General features: G+C 38.0%; 2 protein-coding genes across 2 annotated transcripts; both read right to left on the bottom strand.

Moving 5' to 3' along the window:
- Window positions 1–5,484: 5,484 nt before the first annotated feature.
- On the bottom strand, window positions 5,485–12,270 carry LOC131332857 (uncharacterized). The gene is made up of 9 exons (XM_058367167.1): window positions 11,959–12,270; window positions 11,466–11,835; window positions 11,028–11,153; window positions 10,650–10,948; window positions 10,300–10,503; window positions 10,124–10,213; window positions 9,916–10,029; window positions 9,357–9,779; window positions 5,485–5,772 (listed from the first exon to the last, which is right to left on the bottom strand). The coding sequence occupies exons 1-9, from the start codon at window positions 12,268–12,270 to the stop codon at window positions 5,758–5,760; spliced, it is 1,953 nt and encodes a 650-aa protein (XP_058223150.1). The 3' UTR covers window positions 5,485–5,757.
- A 273-nt stretch (window positions 12,271–12,543) lies between these two features.
- Window positions 12,544–15,346, bottom strand: LOC131332858 (uncharacterized). The gene is made up of 4 exons (XM_058367168.1): window positions 14,049–15,346; window positions 13,677–13,949; window positions 13,495–13,594; window positions 12,544–13,398 (listed from the first exon to the last, which is right to left on the bottom strand). Exons 1-4 carry the CDS (start codon window positions 15,344–15,346, stop codon window positions 12,544–12,546), a joined length of 2,526 nt encoding a protein of 841 aa, XP_058223151.1.
- Window positions 15,347–20,165: the final 4,819 nt, after the last annotated feature.

Raw genomic sequence — 20,165 nt, forward strand, 5'->3', positions numbered from 1 at the left:
GATGCTACGAAAGAGGGGTTAGGGTGCGTTTTGATGTAATTGGGGCGAGTGGTGGCGTGTGGATCTCGACAATTGAAGACTCACGAGCGGAACTACCCTACCCATGATCTAGAACTTGCGGCCGTTGTCTTCACATTGAAAAGTTGGCATCATTATCTTTACGATGAGAGGTTCGAAGTCTTTTCCGATCACAAGAGTCTAAAATACTTATTTTCTCAAAATGAGTAAAATTTGCGCAACGCCGATGGACAGAACATCTGGAAGACTACGATTTTGAGTTACAATATCATCCGGGCAAGGCGAATATGGTAGCGAACGTGTTAAGTAGAAAATCGACACACCTCGCGAGTTTAGCCATCCATGAGTGGAAAATGATGAATGACTTAGGCTCCTATGCTTTGCATTTCGAGGAAGTATGAGAGGGAGTCACTTTGTGCAACTTAACCGTTCAATCAAATTTATTGACTCAAGTAATTGAAGCTCAACAACAAGATGAAGAAGCGGGGGAGTTTTGCACCAAGTTTCTTAGCGGAAATGCTCAAAAGGGGTGAATGATACACGCCAATCAAAGTTTGCGATACCAAGGAAAATTGTTCGTACCTATTTCCTGTCGGGAGGAAATTTTGAGAGAATTTCACCATTCACCATTAGCTGTGCATTCGGGAGGAATGAAAATGTATCATGACTTGCATAGACAGTTCTTCAATCTAGCAGTAACCATATTGACTTCCACTAAAGGTGTCACGCCCACAATTTTCAAAATAAATATAAGTAACTCTTCATGATTAAAATTCTCACAATATCATACATCGTTTCTCCAAAAGAGTTTTTAACCATGGCACATCGTCCCACTTACTTGTAATCATGAGAATAAAAAAGGGTAAAATAAATAGTTTACAGTTACCCACTTGACAAATAATTGGTGAAGTTACAAATACACCTATTAAGGAAATTCGAAATAGTAACAATGCCATATCCTTATGTCAGCTTTCAAAAGTTTTCCAATCAATGCATGCACAGCACTCCATGCTACAGCTCCGAATTTATACCTGAAAAATGAAGGGTTGAGCAAACACGCGCCCAGTAGGAAAATCTCTACAAGCCTTGTGTGCAAATGAGAAGATTTTGACATAAAAAGAATGAAGTTTGGGACAACAAAAGGGAATGCGAACGAATGCTAACTTCATGTCAGAAACTCAAGACTTAAGGAGTACTTCACTTACCATTGATCTATCTAGTCAATCCCTTAGTTATATTTTACATTTCCCCTTTCCATTTGAAATTTCATTCACACACTCCTTTGTTATGTGTCTTACATTCCGAGTCTTGTGGACCCTATACGTCTCCCATCGATCCCCTAATGTTAGATATCCTTTGTCCACTAACACGTAGAACAGTTGACTTAAGAAACTTTTCGGGTTTAGGGCCCCATATACCCAACAATACATTTTCGGGTGCTTGTGACCCTGTACATCTACTTTACATTCCGGGTACTCATGACCCCGTACATCTGTCTTATGTTTCGGGTACCAAGACCCTGTATGCCGATTACAATCCTTTTGTGTTGTATTTTGTCACATGTGTTCCTCAGACTCTGATTTCACGATTTGAAGATAAGGAGGGAGATTGATATTAAGTAGACGGTCCGCATCTCAATTCATATTTCCATTTTGTTTCAAACTCATTATCTCAACTCACTCCTCGTACTACATAGCATCAAGTGTTCATGAATCTCGTACTTACATAATGTGTCATTTCATTTCAACTGTGATTCAAGGGATATTGAAAGTAAAATTCTACCGAACAAGGGCAAGAGAAGCAAAGATATCCCATGAACTCAACGAATACGATTAACCATGTTCTGGGGTGATTTGGAGGTGCTTAGAACAAGTCAGAAGTGAACGGGGGTCAAAACGATGAAGTTTGGAACAATGTGGCAAAACTGTCCATAAGCTCAACCAAAATGGCATATTGATCCAGGAAGCTTATCAAAAATTCTGAAGCTTTTGTTTTCTTATGGTATCGATACGGCAAAAAGCCCGTACCGATACGGAGTGGTTTCGAGCAGATTTTCAGCAGATTTTCGAGAATTCGACTACAACAACAACAACAACCAAAACCCGATTTCATGTACAAATCCAACTCAAGAACATACAAACAGTGAGAGAAATCCCTACCTCGAGGGGTTAACACCGAAATCAGAAGATCATCCAAGCCCTAGAACATCAAACTCCGAACCAAGCCAAATACGGGTCACCGAGCTCCTACCAACGCGATTCAAGCTCCAATGCATGCAAGGATGAAAGATTGGAAGGTGTATTGTATGAGTTTTGTGTTGGTTTGGAGGAATTCGGGTGAGAATGAGAGAGATGGAGAGAGAACTGAGAGAGAGATGAGAGGTCGGGAGATGAGAGGGAGAAAAATTAGGGGAATTCTCTCCCCTACACACACCCACACACATATATATACGCACACAATCACAAATTGCACAAGTACCCCTCTACAAACAACCTTCTCACATCGACCCCAAACCATATAATTCAATAAATCCCTTATTTATCCATATTTTGACATTAATAAATTCTTTGAATAATTTTCAAAAATACGGGTCTCTACACTTTATCCTCCTTAAAAAAATTTCTTCCTCGAAATTTACTAAACCAATTCCAACCAAGCATGCACACATCGACGTACCACAACTATAACATTATTCATCATGCAACAATTCGATAATTATGAAAATCTACATCAAAACTCACATTGACCAAGCCAAAACAAATGCAGATATTTTCTTCTAACTTTGCCTTCTTTTTCCCATGTACACTCATACTAATGGTATCGTCGTGCCCCTAAAAAACTTGATTTCACACATTTAGGACATTTATCAGTTTCTAACTCAACTTCGGACCTCTTTACCACATGCAATGGATTCATTTCATACTTTCTCAATTTTCGTATATACAACACATCATAAATACCCAAAGTTTCGGCGGCAATGCCAAAAACGGTACGCAATCCTAAGCTTCCCTTTATCACGAAATTCCTACATATAGTCGCATATCCCAATGCAGAAATCTTACCTCTAAATATATACAACCCGATAGTCCAATTGACTTCCCAAGACTTCCATTTAGAAGGTGCGATAATCAAGCGCCTCTTCCAACTGGATTTCATCGGTTGCCGCCTGGGTGTCCGAAAGACACACACTGTATCCGATACACATTCTATCTTTCTAGCGGTATAAACTTTCGCTTTTTCTATCCCAAACAAGACAAACCCCAATGTTTCGATATTTTACGCAATACGTGGGTTCTCCTACTTCAAATGACAAAGGTGACGAAAATGGTCGACACAATCCTTCAGTTATCTTAAACGAAACAAGTGAGCTCCAAACTCGAATACCGATCAAGATCTCGAAGAACGGGTACGAGGCATCCAGAATTCAAAGAATATGTGAAATCTTTAAAATCTCCGGGCAACAAACCCAAGTACCAATTTCAGGATAATAAGAGGAACTTAGAAGTAACCGACCATAACCTCCTATTGCTCTACAAGCCAAATGAGTCAGTGAATGACTTCTAGCAAATGGCTGATTTCAATACCCAGGACAAGCACATAGTAGCAAGATAAGCCATTACATAAACAAGCTGATGCAAGATCGATGATTTGTCCAATACCAAGGATAAGCAAAGCTTTTATCAAATTGGAATTGAGCAACATAGCATGAGTTTTGTGCCTCCAGAGTTGAGGAACCACAACTGAGGCTACAAAGCTGATTGCCACAGAGAGCAACTACAACAAGTGAATTTGAATTGAACGACCACCACAAATCGATATCAATTAATACATCACCATAAGATTTGGCTCCATTGAGTGAGTGTTACGACACAAGAACTTGAATAGAGTAGCAATTTCCAATAAATAGACTAGTAGCTGCAACGTTGAGATCCAAACCAATCGATGAAGTTTAGACATGCAAACTGATGCGAAATGAAAACGAGTTCAAATCACATAAATTCAAGGTTGAGGGATCATAACAAACTGTGACGCCAAAGTAAGCAACAATGGCAACAAGGTCCGTATTTAACTATATAAATGAATTTGCATAACATGAGACCTGTGAGAATTTTTTTTTGAAGGGCTACGGACTCAATGCACCAACTCACAACAACAAACCCAGGAATTTGGAAAAGTTAACTTCAATTTTCCTACCACTCCACAATTCTAGGAAACAAGAGCATATGTTTTGGCAAAAGAGCATCCTGATACAAGTGACGAGAATAATGCAAAAGATAGGGCCAAATTAACAAAAGACTCACAATCAAACTTAGACCAATACCAGAAGTTGCATGACTCTTGATAAGTAGAAATGAAACAGTACAGAACAAACCATGTACCTCCAAGGCTGAGGACTATATCAGATTTTTAAATACCCGAAAGAGGCCACAATCGCAATAAGATTTGAATTGGACAACACGAAAGGATACGATGCCATTGAAGATGTCATCATTAACCTAGCTTTAATAGATAGAGGTCGTAATAGCAGAGATCAAGTGATTAGCAACTGCAAACAAAGAAATTTATAACCATAGCTTCGGAATTCCAAATTGATTGGCGGGATTTTATACCATGAATCGTAACGTAAGGAGTAGAACAAGAGTGTGAGACGAGTAATATTCATTGATTCCAATAGCGGGTATGTCAAAATCAATAGTAGATACACCAAATGAGATCTCACAATAAGGGTCCGCATAGCATAGAGTAACACTAGAAATGATTGTGTGGTAATCGATGTAGATGTCATAATCTATTCAAGCCAACGAACAAACGAGCTCTAGATAACAAGCTCAAATACAAATTTCAATCAAGATTCAACTAAACCACATAGAAAAGAGCAGTAAAAGAAGAACTTGAATGGAGATACGCTCGACACACTACGCCAAATTAAGCTTTTTGCGGCATTTTATAAATGCCGGTAAAGATCAAATTAATGCCGGTAATAGTATTCCCGGCATTTGTTGACGAAAATTAAAAATGCCGTCTAGGTAAGTGTCGGTAATACATAAACGGCATTTGTACAAATGCCGGAAATAAAACCAGCATTTGTTACTAGTTTTTCCGGCATTTGTAAAGTGCCGGGTAAAAAATTGCCGAATATACATTTATTAACGGCATTTGATATAAATGCCGGAAAAGGTAATATTACCGGCTTTTTGTAAATGCCGTATTTTTTTATAACTTTTACCGGCATTTTCAAAATGCCATTTTTATATCTTGGTCTTTTCTTTTCTTTGCTTTTACTGGCATTTGTAAAACGCCGGTACAAGTTTTTTTTTTTTTTTTGCCAATTTTCATTTTTAATACACAATTTTTTCATTAACAAACTATCCTAACCTAGTACCATTTTTGATAACACATTTCCTGCATATTGAATTGTAACTATCCAAAACAATTTGAAGTTCCACTACCGAAACCAAAATGCAAGTTCCGTATATAAGCAAATTGGACATCGTAAAGACATTTCTCAAAGCAACAAAAAATAACAATGCTAGGCTTTGAATACCAATGTGAAAATCAAACCCAAAGCGTCAAAATATAAGTTTCAATTGCATGTGTATCTCCAAAAACAAAAGATCATACTAACCAAAGCAACACAAATACCCAAAATATGCTTTTGGTCGTGAACTCCAAAACATAAGCAGTTTTCATAATCAAGAAGATTTCCCGTCATTCCTATTGCATGTCTTCCATGTCCGTCTATGTCCTATCAACCTGCAAATACAAGAAACAATTACACGTTTATACAGAGGTGTGTGGGTATCTATACAATCAGTAAGTGCAAGAAACTAAATGCAAGAAAAAGGATACAAGCATCAAACATATCCTAGTTTAAAGATAAAGCACATAGGGCATCAAACATATCCTAGTTTAACTTATTTGTAGTAGTGCTCCTGATCAAAGCGCATAGGGCTTCTAGACACTGCACCCAGCAAACTGCGCCACACCCAACCAGAGGAAGGACAAAAGAAAAAAGGGAATGACATTATTCGCTAGCTTTTCTCTTATCTTTGCTGAGAAGCATGCCAAATTTTAAAAGGACAAGATATCAGTAAATCCAAATCTAGGACTGTCAACATGATGATATAAAATTGAAGGTCAAAATCCTTAAAGCAAAATGCTAATATTGAAACATAGTGTTCCAGGAACTCATTTGTTGCATTTAGATGCATCTGAACACCTTTATGAACAATGAACACTAGCTAGTATATAAACATTACAATTAACACGCATTGGTACACATGAAAATTACAACACACAATAGCATTGCCTTGCATTGCAGCTGGGCAACAAGTTAAAACCTCATGCACTGGGTTTATAAGCCAAAGCAGACCTAGCGGACCAAAAATAATAACCCGATAAGAATGAAACGGAATGAAATTCAATTCATATTCCATAGAGGTCACAATAGCTATGTTCTCCTATTAAAGATAACAAAGAGGGATAAGAATGCCGGCAAATAGATGTCAAAGTCAAACACTCGCAAGATGGAACATCAAGAATACACTTTCAAACCTCAGAATTGCTACATGTACACATCCCCCAAGAGAACGCACACCAAATCCTATTTCATAGTCGCACCTAATGGCTGAAGTAGCTCCTCCACAAATCTTTCCTCAATAAAGGCCATGCCTTCCGATCAGCCAACACATTTTATGTCCACAAATCTTTCCTCAATAAATTTCTAAACCTACTGTTTCTTTGCACTTAACAATTGATACAAGTTTGATTGAAAACAAAAACAAGTAAGCACATATCAATTCAAAACCCAGTAATCTTATAAACCAAAAACAAAGAAATGCAACTCCAACTATCCATTGCACTACAACTGGACTTAAATCTGGACTAAAAACAGCATTAAAACAACAATAAATCCACATTACCAAGCCTAACAATGACTGAGATTCAAACTGCAAGAAATGGAAAAGAAAAAGACAACACTTGCACTAATATTCAACATGCAACAACTGGAAAAAAAGTCAGCACTTCAAATGCTATAAAAGTGGTCAAATACTGCTCAGTTCAATACCATGCACTTCAAGAAACTGCAAAAAAAAACTGCCCAAAAACTGAACATAGCATATTTGATTATCTGCATGGACAAGTTAACTACCTTCTGATCTTTTCATCATAAAAACCTGTAGAAAGTTCAAAATGGTGATCCAGTTTTTGGTTATGGAAGCCCTTTCAAGTCTCTCTGCAGTTTGGGAGCTGAGCAAACTAGAATTACGTGAAAAATAGTACGTTGAGTTTACGAAATGGTGGAGGTTCAGAAAACAGTCATGGGGGATTTCAAAAATGTTCCTTTCTGGTGGTGGCAGACAGCACCGGTACCCTGTAGTGTTTTAGGTGTAACTCGCATTGGAAACTCCAAACGATGCACCAATTATTGGATTAGAACCTAGGTCGATATAACAGTACAAGCATATGCATGGGTCGGGTTGGGTGGGTTTAATGTGTATTTTGCAACCAACCCGTCTTTGGAAGGTTTGCAAATTTTTAACCTGCAGCCAATTCACCAACTTTCAAAACCAGCGGGCTGGTTGAGTTTCTTGGCGGTTTCAACTCAGCGGGCAAGGTTAGAATAACTTAATCATTTGTTTTTTTCTTATCCCAAGTCTCTGGTTGTTCACAACCTATTTAATATAAGCTCAAAAAGAAAATCTCTTCTAAAGACAAACCATAGCTAATGGGCATCTACATAAATCTCTATCTAACCTAACTCATAAACACCCATAGCTAATGGTCATCTAAACATGTTAGCCATTTAGGTGGTGTCACGAGGCACAGAGGAGCTTCACCAATTTACTCTGATTACCTTGATTAACAATAGTTAGCCTGTGGTTAAGATTAATCAACCACAACTGGGGATAGTTTATGACACTTGCTTAATCATGCCTACCTGTCCTTAATCACAAGATACTCAAGTAGTTGTTCACAACCTAATGAATCAAGATAGATTGTCGTTCAAGGTTCAATTCATAGCAAACAATAAAAAAATTTCGTTAAGCACGTTGATTAAGAAAGCAGAGAGCAGGAAGCATGTATGACACTTCGATACGACTCTTCAAGAGTAGAATAAAGGGCTGTTTGTTTGACCGGATATGGGCATCGGATTGAACTACATATCCAAAGCAACTACGCATTTAGGGTTCCTCAAAAGATTTTGCCCTGGACTAAACATCCATTGGATATACAAACTCGCAAAGTGTGGGATACAAAGACCATGCAGGGTGTGGTATTATTAATCCGATCACATTTGTCAGTTGAGATAACATATCTAATGGGATATCCATTCACTACTAGTCCTTTTGATCAAACTGGCCCTAAGGGCATCATTCCATGCCCAAGTCACTATGTAGAGCATTACCATGGGCGGAGAATGATAGGGTATGATTTCGAAGTAATACTTCAGGCTTTACAACGATTTAAATCTTTTGCTGTAGTGACCAATGTGTATTTTGCTAATCAGTCATTTGCGAAAGCATTTGCATCAATAAGATGAATCAAGTATTTATGTTGAGCTAATGCTATGTTCATTTGTTTACAAACTGAAAAATGCTTTTGACAAGTATCTATTTCTTGCTGACGGAATAGGTAGAATCATTCTGCTTTGGAATGACGATGTTTCGGATGTGCAAGTTGTACTGCAAGTCTGCAAAAGTGTCCCATAAGCAGTTCAGAATTAACTTTACTGCTACGGTTGTCTATTGTTCTAATGCAAGAGATCAAAGAGGGCAGCTCTGGTCTGGACTAAACTCTATTTCTTCCTCCACTACTGATAATAAACCTTGGTTTCTCTTTGGTGACTTCAATATTGTCAAAAAAGAAAATCAAAAGAAGGGAGGTAATGGCATTGCAAGGTGTCAAGATGGAAATGTGCAAATAGCTGGCTGCACAATTGTTTGGCGGTCTTGTACAGCAGAATTATTTCAGGTGCTGGAGGAAGTCATGCTCCATTGCATCATGGCACATCATATCGGGTGAAGTTGTGATAGTGTAGATGTGATTGTGTGTGCAGGTTGTGTCGCTAGCAGGTTCAGTTAGCAAGTTTCTTTGGTATTCTTGGTATTCGGTTCTTGTTATGTCTAATGCATACCTAAGTAAACATGTATTTGAGCAACCATTTTATAGGCTTCTTTTAGAGACCACAAGGCATACGTATTTGGGCTCAAGCTATATATTTTGGCAACAACACAGATCAATCAATATGAGAGGCAGGTGTATTTTCAATCAATAAAATGGCCAACTCTATTCTCATTGCCTCAAAAAGTACGCACCATGAAACCACAATTTACCTGTCCATTGTGCTCCATTAGTGACGGTGTGCGATCTCCATCTCCATTTCCAGCTCCATTTGGTGGAGGCAAAGGATGTCCTGCACTTTTCATATAAGCTGCCACGGTTGCATATTGGTTCTTCAATTGAGTGATTTCATCATTTACGTCTCTTAGCACCTCTTGTCGCAACTCTGCACGCAACTCTGCACGCAACTCTGCCCCTAACTCAGCATGCAACTCCGCACGCAACTGATCCTTGACACGCTGCTCCTGAGATCGGGTATATCTGGTCCCAAACACTTGACTCGGACAAGGACCCAGGCCATAGGTACGCACACGTCCATTCCTATCTGGTTTTAGTACGTTAGTGAATAACTCCTCCCGTAAAGCAGGTGACTCTGAAGACTCAGGAATCTGAGAGGCTCCCTCATTTAGACGACGCTGAAATAAATGAAACCTATCTATAGTAAGTAAAAGAACAAAAGCAAAGATTTTATTATGTAAATAGACATAGGAGAAGCAAACCATTAAAATGGATCTAAATAAATACAAAAATGAATGAAGTAAATATACATACTATGACCAAAGCTGATGCTTCATCAACTGGTTGTCCATCTTTCTTCGTATGAGTCTTAATGAATACCTGTATACGATCGGGCTCTACTACTACTCCATCCTTAATCTGTGTCAACTTTATTAGCGTACAAAAAACTAAGTGTTTAGTAACACATTTGATATAAATGCATTGAATTAAATTTAGTTTTGCACGTTAGTTAGTTAATTACCTCATCCCTTACACGACAATGGCCTTTCCTCCCACTTGTGTGTCCCATTTTCTGTTCGTGTCTGCTTTTAAGGTTGGTTTTACTACGTCTCTATAACAAATAAAATCCAATATTACTTATCCATGTATATGTGTTCATATTCATTAGAAAGGATAAGAAGAACCGACATGCATCACCTTGGCTGTTTTAGTACCCCAAAATTGCACAAGAACTCTCCATTGATCAGGATCGACCCTATTCGGACAATTCGCCAAACGGTCTTCATCATTATCATATAATTTATAAGTAGTTCTTTTAAGCTCATCTTTCCAATCCTTCCATTTCTTTCCAACGGACATCAGACAATTATGCTTATAAGCATCTGGTGCGGTTGTATTTTCCTGCATACAAGGATATCAACAACTAAACACCGACAATATAGTAGCAACAACATTAGTTCAACTGATTCAGTCTAAGAAGATATATTAAAAAACAATAGCAGCAGCAATATTAGCCCATAATCTGAAATTTTCCCAATAATAAATACCTTAACCTCTGCCCATATGCGCTCCTTGTATGGATATAGCTCCGGAGCCCTCCAATCAGTAAAAGTTAAGGGTGCCAAAGTTGCGTTTCTTGCTAAGATGCCAAGTTGACTTTGTAAGGGACCTGCCGTGTTACCTATTGGTTGATTGTCTTTATTCAATTTAACTTCTAACTTCCCTCCTGTACCCCACCCAACATACGGACGAGCAAAGCCTCTCCCCCTGGGTCTCTGTTGTTGCGAGTTGGGATCTAGTAAAGAATAATATGGAATAATGAACATAAACAAGTAAATGCAAGTAACTGAATAATTTAATTTCCTTGGCAAATAAAAGGTTGAACATCCATATATATTTTTCTTTTGTACATAAATTGGATGTACCTGCTAGAGCAACTGAAGTTCTTAACCCTTCATTGCTTTGTTCTAGCGAGTGCAAGTTTGGAGTAGTGTGACTGCTCATAGAATGTTGATGTGATTCTAGCTCCATGGCTCTCTCATTTATGTGACCTGCCACTTCAATGATTTACTAATAGAAGGAATTCTATGAACGTATGTATGTATGTGCCTGCTGGTATTGGAAAGGCCCATGCACCATGGCACCATGTGTTATATGTGTTGTGGTTGTTTCTAGTGCAAGACTTCTACTAGCATGCATTAAAATCAAGAGAAACTATATGGCACTTCCATTAGATCATTAAGGAGTTAATTTAGGTGGTTGTAAGGACACAAAATTTAGCAATAATAAAACTACTATCAAAGTAATAGGACAATTAGTAAGTTTATTTGAAATTGAAATAAGGTAATAAAACAATTATATACCTTCATCAGATGGGGATTGGAAGTCATGATAGTTTGGTGGTGGTTCATTTCCATGCTGGTCTTGACTAATGGTAGGCAAAGGCTGCAATATAGTACTCATAGGTACAGCCCGACATCGTACTTGCTTTGCTTGCACTTGCGGCTGCGCCTGCAATTGTACCGACTGATTTTCATGATGGTCTTGACTAATGGTAGGCAAAGGCTGCAATATAGCACTCATGGGTGCAGCTTGACATCGCACTCGCTTTGCTTGCACCTGCGACTGTACTTGCTGATTTTCATGTTGGTCTTGATTAATGGTACGCAAAGGCTGCAATATAGCACTCATTGGTCCAGCTGACAATTGTACACGCTTTCTTGTAGTAGCCACCTACAATAAAATTAGAATAATATGATGAATGCAATAAAGTGAAAATTGCTTAATTGGACATAGTGAAACATTAACAAAAAAAAAAACAATTCTTATTTAATATTCCACATAAACATGCATCACCTTACTCAATCGAGCCCCAGAACATTCTTCATCTTCCAAGGAACATTCATCATCTTCGGAGCAAGAACTACTCCCATCCTCACCGTCTCTTGGTTGCCAATCATCGTCACCATTAACAGCACAATCCATCTTGTTTCTTCTCTTTCCAGCAGTTGTACTTTTCTTTAAAAATGGATTTGCCAATTGCTTACACCCCAGAGCTTCGATCTTTGCATAGTTCTCTTGAATTAACTTATTTCTTTTTTCCAAGTAGTTTCTCGTCTCTTGGGCTAATTCCCCAGGCTTGAAAATTATTTTGCCGTCCTTGGCCATCTTTTGCAACAATTATTACAATAGATTAAGACACTATTATAAGCAATTCAGAAAGAAATATAGATATGCATGTGACATTAGGAGCACAACACAACATAATCAAAAATTAAATAACTTTAGTAGCGTAAAAACTAAAGAATAAAAAGGTAGAAGCAAAAACAAGTACTGGATACAAAAAAATACATAACATATGGTCCCACTTTCTAAGAGTGAAAAAACAAGGAAAACATGGCATCATACAAAAATAAATAAATTTAATCATCCTTGTCATGATCAATCATCCTTGTCATGATCTCCATCTTCATCATTTTCCTCAAAATCATCATCATCATCATCATCATCATCATCATCATCAGTACAATCCTCCTCCTCACTATAATCAACCTCCTCCTCATCACTATAATCAACCTCATCCTCATCACTATCTTCTACACCAACATTATCATAATCGTCACCATCTATGTCGTCATCAACTGTTTCTCCTTCCACATCTGTTCTAACCCAGTTAACATCATTATCAAGAGTATATGTAGCATCATCTAACTGTTGACCACTATAAGGCTCAGCTTGGGGACAAGTTATTTCATCTTCTGTAGATTGTTTTCCATTCATGTCGTATGAGTCTCTAGGGGTCATCTTAACAACGACATGCCAATCTTCGTCAATGGGGTCTTGAACATACCAAACCTGTTGCGCCAGAGATGCAAGGATGAATGGTTCATCTGATGTGCGATTGTGTCTATACAAAAGATGCGTAAAATTTACAAGTGTGAACTTGAACTCATCTTGCCTCATTCCTACGTTATTATCCACCCAATCGCATTTGAATAGCACAAACTTAAAGTTATTAGAATATCTCAATTCAATGATATCCCTTAAAACTCCATAGAAAATGACCTCTCCTGTAACTGGGCGTTTATCTCTTGAGCTTGCATAACTTTGTGTGTATGCGGTCAACGATACTCCACTGTTTTGAGTTTTCCTCCTCTCCTCACGCTCCTTGGTGTGAAATCGAAACCCGTTTATAATGTACCCAGTATACCTTCTAGCCCATTTGTCTGGTGCTGAAGCTAACACACTCAGTTCGTTGGATATGTTCGCATTTTTTGTTCGCAGCAAGTCTTGAACCTATATTTTCCCAGCATATATTGTTAGAGAAACTTAGTTACTAATATGGTGATTAGAGATATTCGGAATAGTACTACAAATGTTGACAAGACTTACGTGATCTCTAAACCAATTAGGAAATTGTTCATTGTGCTTCCTCATAAGATCACGCTCACTTAACCGGCGACTATCATTTCTAAGAACTTGAATGTGTTTCCTGCAATTAAAACGACTAGTCATTACATACGCACTACGGTACTATTGTTGAAATATAGTAACAAGTATAATCCATTTCTTACTCTCGGAATGGGGCTACGATATCAGAATTGGCTAGGACATATCTATGTGCCTGCACCCAAGCAATGTTATCAAGCTCAAACAATTTTCCTTTCCCTAAACCACGACCTCCATGCTCACCATCGTAGTTTCGTATTGGTCGACTTAACTTTGTCTCAACATCATGCAAGTACCGTGCGCAAAATGTCAAGCATTGTTCTGTCAAATAACCTTCTGCAATGGATCCCTCTGGATGGCTCATATTACGCACGTACTTCTTGAGTGTAAGCAAATACCTACGATTAACATAAATTTTTAATTAGTGTTGGAAGTTTATATCTATGGTTCATTTTTTCATAAATATGTCAACTAGTAGTCTAGTAGTATATACATACCTCTCAACGGGGTACATCCATCGATAATATACTGGTCCAGCGACACTTGCTTGTTCCGCTAAATGAATGGGTAAATGCTCCATTATATCAAAAAAAGAAGGTGGAAAAATCTTTTCGAGACGGCATAGAGTCAATGCAATTTGCTTTTTAAGATCCTCAAAGTCATTTGGATCCATTACTTTGGAGCATAACCGTCTATAAAAAGTGCTCAACTCAATTATGGCTTCACAAACATGTCTAGGCAATGCCCTCCTCGCAGCCAATGGCAATAGTTGTTGCATAAGAATATGACAATCATGGCTCTTCAACCCTGAAATAGTTGTGTCTTTGAGGTTTACACGGCGTGAAATATTGGAGGAGTAGCCGTCAGGGACTTTAACATTTTTCAACACTTTACAAAATATATGTTTTTGTTCTTTACTCATTGTGAAAGAAGCAGGAGGTAGAAAGACTTTCCCACCAGGCCGTTGTTGAGGATGGAGTGCCGTGCGTATACGCATGACCTTTAGGTCTTGTCGAGCTTTTAGATTGTCCTTTGTTTTCCCCAAAATATTGAGTAGTGTCCCAAGTATATTTTCCAAGACATTCTTCTCGGTATGCATCAGGTCAATATTGTGGCGAATCAAAATATCCACCCAATACTCTAAGTCAAAAAATATACTTCTCTTTTTCCAATTATGTTCTACTCCTTGCTCCATAGTGTTGGCACTTATTCCATCATTAGCATGTACTCGTCTCTTTTTAGGTGCTGTTCTCCCCCTTTCTTCACCCTTCCCAAAATTATTTTGAATGAATTGAACTTGTTTAAAAATATCAGCACCTGAAAAGTAAAGTGGCCTTGGTCTAGTTTCAATAGTTCCATCAAAAGATATGGCTTCTTTCCGAAAGTTATGTCCTTGATCCAAGAAGCGTCTATGGCCCATATAGCAATACTTCCTAAAGTTCTTCAACCATAGAGATTGGGTTTCCACATTGCAAGAAGGACAAGCTAGTGCTCCTTTTGTGCTCCAACCAGATAGCATCGCTAATGCTGGAAAATCATTTATAGTTCCCATTAATATTGTCGCTCGCATACGAAACATTTGTTGGGTTGATGCATCAAAAGTAAGCACACCTTCAGTCCACAACTCTTTTAACTCCTCAATCAAAGGCTGCAAGTAAACATCAATATCATTTCCAGGACCATGAGGACCATCAATGAGCAAAGCTAGAATGAAAAATGGTTGTTTCATGCACAACCATGGAGGCAAGTTATACGGCATCAACACGACTGGCCAGGTGCTATGAGTAATGCTCATTGTTCTAAACGGGTTAAAACCATCAGCTGCTAATCCTAATCTCACATTTCAAATGTCTTTAGCAAATTCAGGGTGTTTTTCGTCGAATGTTTTCCAAGCAGGTGTATCAGCAGGGTGCCTCCATTTACCATCATTGGTCCGTCCCTCTGCATGCCATCTCATATGTTTTGATGTTTCCTCTGACATGAAAAGCTTTTGAAGCGCTGGCTTTAAAGGAAAATGCCTTACTTGTTTTGCAGGAATTTGTGTCAGTTTGGCTGTTCCATCATCTGAAAAGACAGTAGATTCTTTATATCGTGATGTTCCACATTTTTCACAATTGCGCAGCCCCTTTTTATCTTTCCAAAACAACATACAATCCTTGGGGCATGCATCAATTTTTTCGTAACTAAAGCCTAAGGCCTCATTAAACTTCTTTGCTTCAGCAAACGACTTCGGCAACGTTTCACGAACTGGAAACGCTTTTCTCAATAACTCAACTAGCATATCATATGAGGTATCAGTCCAACCGCCAAGCACTTTTATGTGCAACAAATGAGTTGTAAAAGAGAGAGCTGTAAATGTCTTACAATTGGGGTACAACTCACGTTGTGCATCTTCAAGCAGCTTAAAAAATTTCTTTGTCTCCTTATCAGGCCCTAACCCCATACTTTCAAGTCCTTCATTGTCTCTAATCCCACCATCTTGCCTTGGAACTCCAAATGCATCATGCACCATACCAATCATATCATCTTGAAAATAAGAGGTTTGATTTGCATCCGATTCATTTCTACTAGATGAAGCTAAAGACTCTCCGTGAATTGTCCATCTCGTATAGTTAGTGTTGAATCCATTTATAATTAGATGTTCTTTCACGCCACTTCTTGTCCCAAATATAAGGTTCACACATTTCTTGCAAGGACAATATATCTTTGAATCTGGATGCTTTTTATCATAAGCAAATTCTATAAAGTTTTCCACTCCTTGTATATAGGTAGGGTCTAGCCTATTCCTTATATGAATCCAGCTCTTATCCATAGGAGTTAACTTTAAAGAACCTGAAATTAATATCATGTCATAGTATTGGTTATAACTCACAATAAGAATGAAACATGGATGAGAGAGATAAAATACATTTTGTTGCAGCACAGAAAACATGCTAGTCTTATAAAAATTACATAGTAATCTCACATCTAACCCCCTATCCCTCTATGGGCGCCGTTTCCTGGTGGGGAAGCTTTGGGTGGTGTGGTGGGTGCTTTCCAATTTCCACAATGTTATCCTGACTGAAGGGTTCTTCTCTCTTTACAAGGGCTTATTGCCCACTATTATGAGTGTGACTCCTTTAGGTGCAGTTTTTTACAGGGTGTATGATATATTGAAATCAGCTTATCTGCATTCATCTAAGGGAAGGAAAAAGATTCAGTACATGAAGGAACAGGGCAGGAACCGAGTGCTCTAGACTAGTTGGAGTTGGGACCTATCAGAACCTTGCTACATGGGGCTATTTCTGGTGCTTGTGCTGGGGCTAGTACCTATCCATTTGAAGTTCTCCGGAGGCAGCTTCAATTACCAAGTAAAGCAAACAAATTAAGTGCATTGGTGACTTTTGTCAAGATAGTGGAGCGAGGAGGCATTCCAGCTCTCTATGCAGGACTGTGTCCTAGTTGATTACAGGTATGTGGATGCACTACTCTTGATTTCTAGTTATGTTGATGCACAACTAATTCTCTAATATAATGCTCCATCATCCATTGTCAGAATGTTGTTCTATTGATGTACATGTTCTGCCGTAGTTAATGGTTCTAAGATTGCGCTTGGTCAGTCTTTGAGAACTTGTTATAGCCACTAATAGTGCTAAGAGCCTAAGATAGTTAATAAGGCAGGCATGACTGAATAAATTTTGAAATTTGACAGTCAAGGAAATCCTCATGGAATGGATGTCTATTATGCATTTCTTACTCTCAATTCTATGAAGGATTCACTAAACTCTGCCCCCTTGACATTTCTTTTGTGCACTTATGTTGCATGGACTCTTCAAAATATGGGAAATACCATGGACATTCAACGCTCAGATTATATTATGAGATTGGTGTCCGGCATACTTATTTAGACATTAACCTAGAAAGGCTTTTTAGTAATAGAAGTCTACAATTATGCATGAAATGCTCCAAGGCATAAACAAGATTGGTACTATATTATAAAAAAGAGTATCAGACAAGTATCAGAGAGTGACCGAGAAGTTTCAGTGTTCAACACTGAAACGTGTCGAACATGGACACTTATCCTTCTTTAAGTTTCTGTGGTTCTTAGATTATGAATATTTTGACATGTCCCCATGTCCTTAAGATGCAAAGTAAATGAATCTAACTCACCGCACTTGACTGAGTTCATGTAACAGCTTTGTGGTCACTTCAACAAATTTCTCTTCATTGACGCAGGTATTTCATTATGGTACTACACTAACCATCTCCCAAGGGGTCTTAAATAACTAAATTTTTTACTGTGGTATTTCACTATGGTACCTGAAGATGGTATTTTTACTATTAACTAGTACTTGACGAAGCCACTGCCTCTATTGATAATGCAATAGATTTTGTAATCCAAAAAATAATGAGAACGGAATTTGCAGTTTGCACTGTAATCATTGTGGGGCTCATAGAATACCCAGTGTGATGGACTCCACTATGGTTCTTTCCATTAGTGATGGTAAGTGAGCCTTCATATTCTGACCATGTGAACAATGTTATCAAAAAGAGAGACGTCACATGAAGATTTGTACTCTCTTTTTTTCGCTTCTTTGTTTGAATTTACAGGACAAGTAGTAGAGTACGATAGGCCGACGAAGCTCATGAGTAATGAAGACTCATAGAGAGAAGTAGAATATGAAGAGATGATGACAGAAATTGATTCACAGAGCGGAGTAAGGCTACATGATTCTGACCTTCCTTAGTCCACACTTGAAGAGCCTCTTGCACTAAGCTGCCAGCCTGCCAATTTGTATCAAGTTAAGAAGTACGGCTGGGGATGCGGATGCGGACATACCATTTTTTTTCCCCTGAAATCAAGGCACGTCAGACACAGAGGGACACATCTAAAATACAGTACATAAATATTTTGGATTGATCTTAAGAATTCATATAAAAGCCGAATACATTATTTCTATCAAGTTTTTCTTTTTCTTGATCAGCCATTATTTCTATCAAGTTAAGAGAACAAAACACAAACTGTATTAATTAACACTAAAGATAAAAATCTAAGGTGATTGTTTCGCCTCTTGATGTGATCCCAACATGTCCATGACGTGCGCTAATTTGTCAACAATATCTCTGACTAAACAAAATTTAAGGGAAAAATTAAAAACGAAATAATATATTCAGGTGTGTCCGACATCAGCATGGAGAGTATTGTGTTGCACTACAACAAAAAGGACATTTTGGGGCAGTCAAAAGTGCCCCTATAGGATAACTAATGGGGCATTTCAGTTAATAGGGCATTACAATAAACTGCCGAATGTATCAATGCAGCTATAAGTAAAAGTGCCGCGTAAACAACCTATTGTGACATCTAGAAGTGCAGAAATAGCCTATTTGATGAGGCAATTGGAAGTGCCTCAATAGATTGCATATTGCGGCAATTGGAAGTGCCTTGATAGATTTGATATTGCGGCAGTTTCAAGTGCCCCAAAAGGGTTTTTTAGTTTAAAAAAAAAATTAGTTGCAGAATGGCAATTCACTGCCAAATTTTAAGCATTCAAACATCTAGAGTCTATATTCGCACCAAATTTTAAGCATTCAAACATCCATAGTCTATATTCGCACCAAATGAGAACATCCCTCAAATTTTAAGCATTCAAACATCCATAGTCTACATTCGCACTAGAGGAGAATATCCATTTATTACTAGTGAAGAGTTCAGTACAAGGAGTTCTACAAGCCAAGATACAGAAAGCTCTAATACAATACATAGCCAAAACACAAAAAACCAGATTGCATGTAAAGCAACATTGACAACAGCAAACAGCTTCAGATTGCAAGTAGTTGATGTAGTATGTGCACTCATATATTCTTTCCTCATAGAGTGCTTTTTCTATATAAAATACATCAAAACTATGTCTAACCAACAATGACTTCGACTAATAATTTTTTTCAGATGAAAAATCATGCTTAACACAAACTTGCCATATTTCACGAAGGTCTTGAACTGATAAAACTTTTGAAACTTCAGAAGTGGGTACCTTGGGTAGGATATCCTGTACAGAATGATGATCCTAATTAAGAGAGCCCAAATTTGACCTGCACAGAGAGAAAATGTTGCCATTATTCTAAAAATTCCACACAGAATATTGATGAGAATGTTAGAATATGTGAACTGAAATAAGAAATACAAGAACAACATAAGGTAGCTGATCAAAAAATTAAAAACAACATAAGGTAATATTTGTCATCTAGAACAAGTAAAGAACCAATTAACCAAATAGATGTCTCAAAATTGCTCAAATAGAAGTCTCACCCTCCAAATTGCAGTATGGGAAAAATATAAATAAACAAACGCAAATAGAAGTCTCAAAATTGCTCACCTCACGAGCACGAGAAACAGGAAAACAACCGAAGCAACCCTTGACGAATCTGCAATAGCTAGAGTCCCAGAAAATGGAAATTGCGCCACCGCTGCTGCCGTAAATCTAACAACTCCTCTTGCAATCAATTCAACCACTTCTTTACTACTATTTGCTATCAAACTCGTATTGCATCTGGATTCATTAAGAAACCAAAGGTGAACAACCATGGATACCTGTTTTGAACGTCAGATTCTCTCACTTGCTAGACATCAATTTTGT

The sequence above is a fragment of the Rhododendron vialii genome, chromosome 7a (assembly GCF_030253575.1).
Source record: "Rhododendron vialii isolate Sample 1 chromosome 7a, ASM3025357v1".
Taxonomy (NCBI): Eukaryota; Viridiplantae; Streptophyta; class Magnoliopsida; order Ericales; family Ericaceae; genus Rhododendron; species Rhododendron vialii.

Coding starts and splice junctions, on each gene's coding strand:
- LOC131332857 (XM_058367167.1), bottom strand. CDS start 12,270: ATGGCCAAGGACGGCAAAATAATTTTCAAGCCTGGGGAATTAGCCCAA. Junction 10,504..10,649: donor GCATATGGGCAGAGGTTAAG/GTATTTATTATT, acceptor CCTTGTATGCAG/GAAAATACAACCGCACCAGA. Junction 9,780..9,915: donor AAGCATCAGCTTTGGTCATA/GTATGTATATTT, acceptor CATTTATTTCAG/CGTCGTCTAAATGAGGGAGC.
- LOC131332858 (XM_058367168.1), bottom strand. CDS start 15,346: ATGAGCATTACTCATAGCACCTGGCCAGTCGTGTTGATGCCGTATAAC. Junction 13,595..13,676: donor ATCGTAGCCCCATTCCGAGA/GTAAGAAATGGA, acceptor TTTTAATTGCAG/GAAACACATTCAAGTTCTTA. Junction 13,399..13,494: donor CTAATTGGTTTAGAGATCAC/GTAAGTCTTGTC, acceptor GGGAAAATATAG/GTTCAAGACTTGCTGCGAAC.